The sequence below is a fragment of the Macaca thibetana genome, chromosome 7 (assembly GCF_024542745.1).
Source record: "Macaca thibetana thibetana isolate TM-01 chromosome 7, ASM2454274v1, whole genome shotgun sequence".
Taxonomy (NCBI): domain Eukaryota; kingdom Metazoa; phylum Chordata; class Mammalia; order Primates; family Cercopithecidae; genus Macaca; species Macaca thibetana.
The window spans coordinates 130,065,376-130,076,420 of NC_065584.1; the positions used below are offsets into that span (position 1 = coordinate 130,065,376).

General features: G+C 44.3%; 1 protein-coding gene across 4 annotated transcripts in view; it reads left to right on the forward strand.

The window, feature by feature from the left end:
• SQOR (sulfide quinone oxidoreductase) overlaps nucleotides 1–8,714 on the forward strand; it is a 59,300-nt gene extending 50,586 nt beyond the window's left edge. For all 4 annotated transcript variants that reach the window (XM_050797869.1, XM_050797870.1, XM_050797868.1 and 1 more), the window contains 4 exons: nucleotides 355–538; nucleotides 6,164–6,231; nucleotides 6,528–6,706; nucleotides 8,409–8,714. In XM_050797869.1, the coding sequence (XP_050653826.1) occupies nucleotides 355–538; nucleotides 6,164–6,231; nucleotides 6,528–6,706; nucleotides 8,409–8,466 (489 nt within the window). In that variant the 3' untranslated portion in view covers nucleotides 8,467–8,714. The remainder of the gene's footprint in view (nucleotides 1–354; nucleotides 539–6,163; nucleotides 6,232–6,527; nucleotides 6,707–8,408) is intronic.
• The last annotated feature ends 2,331 nt before the right edge of the window (nucleotides 8,715–11,045 follow it).

Sequence of the window (11,045 nt, forward strand, 5' to 3'; positions counted from 1 at the left end):
TGAAATATACCACCCCTTTATTTTAGTATTAATAAAAACATCAGTGGATTCTTTCAGAGTTATTAGTAAGCTTTACTCCAATATCTCATGTACCCCTATGTGTGTGGCCACAGGGATCTCTTGGTCTCTGTAAGGGGAGATCATGTCAACTGAGAGAATGGTTATTTAGCTTATCACCATCCCCCAGGAGAACACATAAGATCTTGGAGAGGGTGTGGACTGATACAAGTGCTGATTGTATAATGCTTCGTGCAGCCATAGCGCAGTGTATGGAGTAAGGAAGGTCAGGGGAGAGCTTGTGGAGCTGTGGAAATATTGAATAAATGAAAATGTGAATTCTCTCCTTGTGTGTAGTATGAAATGCTTCATGTCACACCACCAATGGGCCCACCAGATGTCCTCAAGACCAGTCCTGTGGCTGATGCTGCTGGTTGGGTGGATGTGGATAAAGAAACTCTGCAACACAAGAGGTACCCAAATGTGTTTGGGATTGGGGACTGCACCAACCTTCCTACGTCAAAGACCGCTGCTGCAGTAGGTAAAATAACCAGCTCTATTTCTCTCTTTCTCAAAAAGATGTCACCTTGAGGCACTACTGTAACAAAAACAAAAACTTGGCATCGACCAGAGATGGTGGTGGTTCCTGCCTGTAATCCCAGCACTTTGGGATGCTCAGGCAGGCAGGTCGTTTGAGGCCAGGAGTTTAAGACCAGCCTGGCCAACATGGTGCAACCCCATCTCTACTAAAAATACAAAAATTAGTCAGGCATGTGGCAGGCGCCTGCAATCCCAGCTACTCAGGAGGCTGAGGCAGAAGATTGCTTGAATCTGGGAGGTGGAGGTTGCAGTGAACCAAGATCGCACCACTGCATTCCAGCCTGGATGACAGAGCAAGGCTTCATCTCAAAAAAAAAAAAAGACTTGGCACCAACAGCATTCTAAATAATGAAGAAAGTTCTGTGTCCTAAAAATGACTTTGACCTTCCTAAGACAGAAGCAAGTTGTCAATGAACCCAGTGTCATAGAAAGCAAAAAGTGCCTTTTGAGTGTTTTGCCCCAGAATAGCATGATCTTATCTACCTTTTCTAGGTCAGAGGGGTTGTTGTCAGAAGAAGGGGACTTAGAGGGAGTGCATCACTTTTCCAGCTCTCTTGAATTCTGTTACTTCTCATACTGCCATACTGGCATCCCTGGTATTCTTTGCCTCTGCCACCCGGCAGGTTGGCTATTTTTCTTCTGCCTGAAACACCATAAAGCTCGGGAAGCATTTGTTTTCCCAGAAAACACATGCAAGTCAATGAAACTTGCAGACCAGAAAATTGTCCTGTTAAGACAAATACAGTGGAGCATGTCCTGAGTAGTACATGATTAAGGCCTCAGCCTGGAAAACTAAATTCTTCACCTCGATGTTCTGCACCAGCAGTGATGGGGAGAATTGCCTTTTAGATTCTGTCCTCTACTGACAGGACTGTCTTTTCTGGATGCTATAAAACACAAGACCTCCAGTACAGTAGTGTTTTCTGTGAATGAGACACCTGTGGAACAGATTGTGGTGCTTTTGCTGACTATTTCAACCTCAAGGTAGACTATCTAGGAAACTCACTGAATGTCTTTTTCATTATTCATGTTAACTTCCTCCCAACTTTTATTTAAAAAAATCTCAAACCTATACAAATTTGAAATAAATTATAATACTCATATACCTTTCAGGTATTAACCAATTATTAATATTTTGTGACATTTGCTTCATCATATTTATGTATATATGTATATTATTTATATTATGTATATATATATAATGTGTGTGTGTATATATATATATATTTTTTTGGTGGGGGGACAGAATTTCACTCTTGTTGCCTGGGCTGGAGTGCAGTGGCACAGTCTTAGCTCACTGCAACCTCTGCCTCCCAGGTTCAAGCTATTCTCCTTCCTCAGCCTCCCAAGTAGCTGAGATTACAGGCACCCACCACCACACCTGGCTAGTTTTTGTATTTTTAGTAGAGATGGGGTTTCACCAACTTGGCCAGGCTGGTCTCAAACTCCTGGAGTCAGGTGATCTGTCCCCCTTGGCCTCCCAAAGTGCTAGGATTATAGGTGTGAGCCACGGCACCCAGCCTGTATTTATGTATATTTTCCTAAAGATGTCCTTTGTCGTCCCAGCCCCTCCTTAAATCCACCAGCCAGTCAAGGATCACACACTACATTGGGCGAAATGCCTCTTTGGTCCCCGTTCATATACAGCAGGCCTTCTGACATTTGTTTCTTTACTTTCATGACATTGACATTTTTGAAGATTCCAGGCCAGTTACCTTGTAGAATACCCCACAATTTAGAATTGTCTAGTTGCTTTCTTATGGTTCGATTCGGGTTATATGTTTTGGCAAAAATCTCCGTGCCTGAGGCTGTGTACCTCCCTCTGCAGCACCTCAGGAGCCTGTCATGTTAGTTTGTCTTGTCTTTGGTGAAGCTTGACTTCCTCACTGGGTTAAGGAGTGTTCTCTCTCTCTTTCTCTCTCTCTCTCTTTCATTGTAAAAGTACTCTTTCTCTTTGTAATTTATAGGTAGTCTGTGGGGTGATACTTTGAAATGACATTCATTTAATGTAAGCCTGCTGAATTTATGTGGTGAAACTACCTGTGATATGAGGCCCAGATTACCCAGCTTTTAGCCTTCTTCAAACAAATATTTAACTCGATGTTCCAGATAGATAAGACTGAATATGACTGAACAAAAATATTCTAAGTGGAAAGTCTTTTGCTCCCAGTCCTGCAGTGCATCTGCGTGGCTTCCACGGTCCCCCAACCACAGAGGGCTTGTCCCCATTGTTTTTACATTTGTGTCTTACAATCTGCAACCTATTCTATGGTTGCTCTAGAGCTTATATAATGAGTCCACTCTTAATTATATCTGGATTGTGTCCAACCCATTTTTATTCAAACAGTACCATAATGAGTGCTCATTACCTGTTATTTAGGTTGGTGCAAAAGTAATTGCAGTTTTTGCCATTAAGCGTAATGCCATTAACCGCAATTACTTTTGCACCAACCTAATAGTTCACCTGTGTAAAAGTCTGTTTACTCTTCTCTTCAATGCCCAAATTACAATAGTACTAGCTTTTCCCAAGCAGATCTTCATTTCTTCTTAGATTCCCTTCCCCAAATCCTCTGAGTATCCCAAGGCAATGCCACACTTTTTCCACAAATCTGTCCTTGGGTTTACTTGCCACCAAGCCTCCGTCCAGACCCCTACGCTGTTGTGAGCAAGACCCATCTTGCCATGTTGAATCTGGCTTTCCTGAGCTCATGTCCCCTTCTCTGCTTCTCTCTGCCCCAGGATGCTCCTTTAATCACTCTCAACACAGCTGAGATCAGGATGTGGCATTTAACCAAAGTTAACTGAAGGCCTGGGCATGATAGAAGGGGATTGTAATACAGGGCAAAACCCAACTCCCGCACACCTGCACCCATGCACGCTTTAAGCCTAGATGTTGAGTGTCTGCTGCCTGGCTTCACAGGCCTCACCTGTCTGCAGTGGCACCCAGTGGATGTCTCTGCTCCTTTTCTGTTGGCCTTGATGTCCTGCTGCTGTGGCCTCCTCAGGTGTTCTCAGTTCAGATTCCAAACTCTTTATGGCCCTCAAAGAGGAACACAGTTTTCCAAAAGGGAAATATGATCTTTAGAGATGTTGCTTTGCCCACAGTGAATATAGCCATTTCATTTTTTTTCTTTTTTTAGAGACAGGGTCTCGCTCTTTTGCTCAGGGTGGAGTGTAGTGGAGCAATCATGGCTCACTGCAGCCTTGACCTCTTGCGCTCAAGTGATCCTTCCACTTCAACACCCCCAAGTAGCTGGAACTGTAGGCATGTGTCACCATACCCAGCTAATTTTTAAAATATCTGTAGAGATAGGGTCTCCCTATATTGCCCAGGCTGGTCTCAAACTCCTGGGCTCAAGCAATCCTTCTGCCTTGGCCTCTCAAAATGTTGGGATTATAGGCATTAACCACCACGCTTGGCCTCATTTAATATATATATATTTTTAGATGGAGTCTTGCTTTGTTGCCCAGGCTGGAGTGCAGTGTCATGATCTTGGGTCACTGCAACCTCTGCCTCCTGGGTTCAAGCAATTCTCTTGCCTTAGCCTCCTGAGCAGCTGGGATTACAGGCACCTGCCACCAGACCTGGCTAATTTTTCTATTTTTTGTAGAGATGTGGTTTTACCACATTGGTCAGGCTGTTCTTGAACTCCTGAACTCAAGTGATCCACCCACCTCAGCCTCCCAAAGTGCTGGGATTACAGGTGTGAGCCACCACGCCCAGCCTTATTTAATATTTTTAAGCAGAGTTGTTTACTCTTCATTTTTTTGACCCCCACCCATTCCAGAAAAAATATCATTGCTTCTTCGATTTGGGCATCAGCAAACTATAGTTTATGGGCCAGTGCAGTCCACTGCCTGTTTTTGTATAGTGGAAATTTTGTTTTTTGTCATTACATAGTATCTTTGATTTGCCATTGGCCCACAAGGCCTGCAATTTTTCTTTACAGAAAAAGTTTGCTAACCCCTGATTTGGGAGATTACAAAATAACCACTCCAATAAGCATTTTATAATACAAAGGTAACCCATCTTTCCTCAAAAGTGAATCCCATGTTCTACTTCTAGAGACACAAACTGCTGTATCTTTATTTTATTTTTGAGACAGAGTCTCACTCCCTCATGCAGGCTGGAGTGCAGTGGTGCGATCTCAGTTCATTGCAACCTCTGCCTCTGAATTCAAGCAATTATTGTGCCTCAGCCTCCTGAGTAGCTGGAATTGCAGGAGCAGCACCATGCCTGGCTAATTTTGTGTATTTTTAGTAGAGACAGGTTTCACCATGTTGGCCAGGCTGGTCTCAAAGTCCTGGCCTCAAGTGATCTGCACACCTTGGTCCCCCAAACTGCTGAGATTACAGGCGTAAGCCACCATGCTCGGCCACAAACTGCTGTCTCCTTAAAAGGTCAGTCTTTTTATTTTTTTTCTGAGAGGATGTCTCACTTTATCGCCAAGGGTGGAGTGCAGTGGTACGATCTCAGCTCCCTGCAACCTCCACCTCCTGGGTTCACACAATTCTCCTGCCTCAGCCTCCTGAGTAGCTGGGATTACAGGCATGTACCATCATACCTGACTAATTTTTGTATTTTTAGTAGAGATGGGGTTTCATTATATTGGCCAGGTTGGTCTTGAACTCCTGACCTCAAATGATCCACTTTCCTCGGCCTCCCAAAGTGTTGGGATTACAGGCATGAGCCACAGTGCCCATCTGGGCAGTCTTAATTATTCAAAATTGAACACAAACTGGGTTTAGATTATATGAAGAAACTATTACTAATATTTGGGGTGTGAAAATACTGTGGGTTTGTGTGAAGAAAATTCCCCATCAGAGAGATACAGACAGGAAGATTTATGAGTGAATTGATGTGATATCTGCTCTAAAAATACAGCAGGAAAAAAAATAGCATGTGTGATGAGATGGATTAAACAAAATGATGGAATTTGAACTTTTTCCTAATAAAAATGGCAGTCTCCCCACTCTTGCCAAAGAAAAACAAAACAAAAAAATCCTGATGTATGTATGTATCTGTCTGTGTCCATCTGGTTATCTAGGAAAGAGACAGAGAGATGGAAATACAGGTATATCTCTATAGGTATATCTATATCCACCCGGTCCTGCCTCAGCCAGGACAGTGCAGGAGAGAGGAAGTCATGCTTTGTCTTACTGGAAATGCCTGGGGGCTACCAATCCAGACTGCCTGTGAACGGGGACACAGGGATAACCCGCATGGCCAAGAACACTGACTAAGTTGACACACAGACTAAATTGACAGCCTCAACCCCAGGAGGAGAGGCAGTGGTTTTGGGGTAGGTCCATCCTTATAGCCACACTGGAGAGAGTCGGCTCTTTAGTTTCAAACCCATGGAAACACATGTGCAGGCCTTTCACGAATTAAAGAATCCCCTCTGGTAGTCAATTTCAATTAGTAAGAAGCTCATGTTCTAGTCACCGTTTCGAGGGATGGGAAATGGAATCTTCTTAACTTGTTTACATTAAAGTTATTTGCAAATTAGTTTTCATGGAAAACCTAGATGCTTACATTTTTCCGACTTTCCCATTTCTCTTATAGCTGCCCAGTCAGGAATACTTGATAGAACAATTTCTCTGATTATGAAGAATCAAACACCAACAAAGAAGGTTTGTATGCCTTATAAGAATCACTGTCTCAATGAGCATCTTCCATTCTGTGTGAAAGTCATGTTTTCCCACAGTTTTGCACTTTCTTGATTAGTGTCTCCAGTGTGGGTACTACTGTTTTTGCCATTAGTACTATTTTTTTTTGTAATATAATTTGCATTTTTCATAGTACAAAAAGAATATACAGAAAAGAAAAAAATACATAATCACTCACAGCAAATAATAAATTCTAAAGTGTTCATATAGGACCATGAAAAAAAATCTACTTTCCAACTCAGTCTGATTTACAATTTTAGTATGATGGCTACACATCATGTCCACTGGTGACCGGCTACAACCGTGTGATTCTTGCCGAGTTTGACTACAAAGCAGAGCCGCTAGAAACCTTCCCCTTTGATCAAAGCAAAGAGCGCCTTTCCATGTATGTCATGAAAGCTGACCTGATGCCCTTCCTGTATTGGAATATGATGCTAAGGTAAGTGTGCTCTCTGGTTCCTGGATGAGGAAAGGGATTTATAGCACATCTCCACCCGCACGGGATGTAGCCTCTTTTCTTCATTGTTAGCAGTGACCAAGTGTTCTGTCTTCCATACTCTAGGCCCTCTTTTGCTGCAGGATAAATAATAATAGTAAATCACTTTCACATATCAAGTACTCTGTCATCTGCTACCTTACTTTTTTTTTTTTTTTTGAGATGGAGTCTTGCTCTGTTGCTCAGGTTGGAGTGCAGTGGCACGATCTTGGCTCACTGTCACCTCCACTTCTGGGGTTCATGCAATTTTCCTGCCTCAGCCTCCTGAGTAGCTGGGATTACAGGTGCCTGCCACCATGCCTGGCTAATTTTTGTATTTTTAGTAGAGACGGGGTTTCACCATGTTGGCCAGGCTGGTCTCAAACTCCTGATCTCAAGTGATCCACCCACCTTGGCCTCCCAAAGTGTTGGGATTACAGGCGTGAGCCACCACGCCCGGTCCCTTACCTTTGTTTTTATTATGTTATAGGAAAAACCAAACAGTAAGAGCACAGACTTTGGAGTTAGACCTGTATTTGATTCATACTTCTGTCATTAGCATGACAGAAGTCATCAGCAGTGTCATGCTGTTAGCAGGACATACATAGCTGTTGTCCCAGGGAAAGTTCTCTTTAATTTAATTTAAACACTCTCTTTGTTTACATTTCTCATCTGCAAAATGAAAGTAACATTGCCTACCTCACAAGATGGAGGTTAATGAGATAACACATAAAGAGGCAGGTACATAGTAGGGATTCAATAAGTAAACAGAGGAATAAAAATTCCTCTTCTTCATTTTTTTTTTTTTTAAGGCAAGGTGTTGCCCTGTCACCCAGGCTGGAGTGCAGTGGTGCGATCTCAGCTCACTGCAACCTCTACCTCCTGGGTTCAAATGATTCTCCTGCCTCAGCCTCTCAAGTAGCTGGGATTACAGGAATGCGCCACCACGCCCAGCTAATTTTTGTATTTTTAGTAGAGAAAGCGTTTTGCCATGTTGGCCAGGCTGGTCTCAAACTCCTGGCCTCAAATGATCCACCTGCCTCAGCCTCCCCGTGCACCCAGCCACTCTTCATTCTAAAAGCTGATGACCTCATTTTACTTTTCCAAACTCATATGAGAGAGAAATCAAGGTGTCTACACCAGTGGTCCTGAACCAAGAGTGATCTTCCTATCCCTTGCTGCCCTGGGGACATTTGATAATTTCCGGAGACGTTTTTTGGTTGTTACAACTGGAGGGGTGCTTCTAGTGAGCAGAGGCCAGGGATACTGCTAAACATCCTATAATGCCCCGTCAGCCCCCAACAGCAGAGAATTATCTGGTCCAAAATGTCAATAGGGCGGAGATTGTGAAATGCTGACCTACAGTTAATTATGAGCTGTTGGAAAGCAGAAAGAGTAGCAGCTTGCATGTAGTAGAGGCTTTAGACACGTTTGCCAAATTGAGTCAGCACGTCCAGGCTCACACAGCAAGTCAGTGTCAAAGCTAGGACTGAAAGTAGGTTGTCCCCTACTAGTCATGGGATCTTTCCAACTCACTAGACAATCTTGCTTCATGTGCTGATAAACGTGCTCTGTGTGCAGCCCGGCTTCCCTTTCAGCATCCTCCTGACTGAAGTCGCCCCATCTCTCTTGCTGCAAGTACATTTTTTTGTGTTATTTCTTACAGGGGTTACTGGGGCGGACCAGCAATTCTGCGCAAGTTGTTTCATCTGGGTATGAGTTGAGGATGGCTCAGCACTTGCTCATTTGGATGGCTTCTGGGCCAAAACTGCAGTCACTGAATGACCAAGAGCAGCACGAACGACTTGGAACCTATCCTTGTAAAGAGTTTCTTGATGGATAATGGTGACTAAATGCCTCCCTTTTCAGTACCTTTGAACAGCAACCATGTGGGCTGCTCATGACGGGCTTGATTCTTTGGGAATAATAAAACAAAATAATGCTTTTATTTTCTGAATAACAATGTCACTGATTGTGTTCTATGAGAAAATTTTATCTTGGCTGGTAGGGATGAAAAGTTCCAGCACTTGGGAGAAAACCATGGTGGTGGTGAGCTAGCTTATGTGTTATCTACTGTGAGTATTCAGCTGACAGATGGCATGATTTCAAAGAGCCTATTTGGATTCACTGAAAAGGGTCATTCCAGGGACAATATTGTTTCAAACATAGTGTGCAGTAGCCCTGAACACGTGCTGCTTAGAACTCCTGCCGCGGGAGCACAGTGGAGTAAGAGCCCAGCTGCCACCCCTCTGGTTCCACCACCCTGTTTGTGCTGAGGCCATACTTTCTTCCAGCCAGTGACTGAACATGGTGGGGCACCAGTGCTGGCCCATTCTTTGGAATGTGGGACTTCTCTACTGGACAACTTTAGCTCCAGGACCCCCCATCAACCTGTCTGAAACTTCCTTAGAACTGCGCTGTGTCTGAGGTTCTTCTATCCAGTCCTCCTTCCTTTCCCCTCTGTTTTCATAGGTGTCCATCTTGCACTGTGGTGTGAAGGCCCGCCTTGCCTTCTCCTGTTCCTTCTCCTTTATTCTTCCCAGCCATTTCCCCCACTAAGTCTCCTGCAAATCTAGCTCTCCCCAGGCACCTGTTTCTCAGGGAACCTACACACAGTGAGACTGGGGTTAGAGGAATCCTGATGTGTAGAGCAAGCACTTGCTAGATGCAGTCCCAATTTTGCCAACAAAGTTTTGAATGAGTTTGTACTAGAGATATTGCAGGAAATAGTTCCAGTTTATTTGAAGTTCAGCAGTGGCTTAAAAATAATTTGTTTTCTATTAGTTTATTGTAGAAGTTCATAGTTTCAGTTCAATCTGGCATTTTAAAGCTGTGTACATTTCATATTTATAAACTCCCCCAAAGGGAAAGGCATGGCAGTCTATACAATGCCTTAGATTTCTTTTTTCTTTTTTCTTTTTTTTATTTTTGAGACGGAGTCTTGCCCTGTCACCCAGGCTGGAGTGCAGTGGCACGATCTTGGCTCACTGAAAGCTCTGCTTCCCAGGTTCATGCCATTCTCTTGCCTCAGTCTCCCGAGTAACTGGGACTGCAGGTGCCCGCCACCACGCCCGGCTAATTTTTTGTATTTTTAGTAGAGACGGGGTTTCACCATGTTAGCCAGGATGGTCTCGATCTCCTGACCTTGTGCTCTGCCCGCCTCAGCCTCCCAAAATGCTGGGATTACAGGCGTGAGCCACCGCGGCCCACCACAGTGCCTTAAATTTTTATAAGTTTAGAGTTCAAACCCTTTTATGTGTTACTAGACGGCCAAGTCCTTTTTCCTAGAGTTCTCTCGATGATGTTAGAGGCTTTGGGCATTCACTCACTCATTCAACAAACATTTATTGAGCAGATGCTACCTGCTAGTACTACAAGTACTATTCTTGGCCCAGGGCATCCTGTGTTGAACAGACAAATAAGGCCTTGTCCACATTTTTGTGGTGCCTGTGAGAGTTTCCTTTTCTTTTCTTGGGATGCCAAGGGAGCTGTTGAGTGAGGTCCTGGCTTGATTAGGGAAGTAGACCTTCTTCAGGGGCATACATTCTGGGGCAGGGCAGGGAACTAACTGCTCTAGCAGCAGGCCCCTACCCTGGTGACAGGGCTGGAAGATGTTCTCTAGGGTGTCCACACATCCTAGTTTGCCTGGGATAGTCCTGTTTAACACCTATTGTCCTGGCATAACTAAATAGTGTCCCCTTTAGCTCTCCAAGATGTCGCAATTTAGACAATAGATTTACGAGCACTCTGGGGATCACCCCCGACCCCCCAGTCCCAGAATGGGAGAGCAGTGCTATGAATGGTGCTAAGACAGGACTTGTCACCTCATTGGCCTTCCCATGGTGCTCATGAGACAAGCAGGAGTAGGATTAGTCCGCCTTGTTCTCTGAGTCCTGGCAAAGAAACTCCATCCCTTTATGAAGTTCCTGCCCAAGATTGCTGCTGCCTGGCTCCCGGTGGGCTGCTCGCTCTCTCAGGCATGGAAGTCAGGGAGGGCTGGGAGCTGTTCGCCTCTAATGGTTCTCCCCTGCAGGATCTAGGAAGGCTTGGGGATAATCCAGTTAGGACTCTCTCCCTGGATGTAGACAAAAGTGCTGGCAAAGCAGGTTTCTGCATTTTCAGAGAATGGGGCTGTGATTCCTGGGAATGGTTGAGACTCCAGGTGGAGTAACTTTGAAATCCCTTGCAGAGTTACCTCGAGCCTCCTGGGTCTGTTTTAGATGATGCATTCTGAATGAAACCTTCAAGCATCAGGGAATTGATTCCGGGTTCACATTATGCTGGGTAGGATGTATTGCCAAGG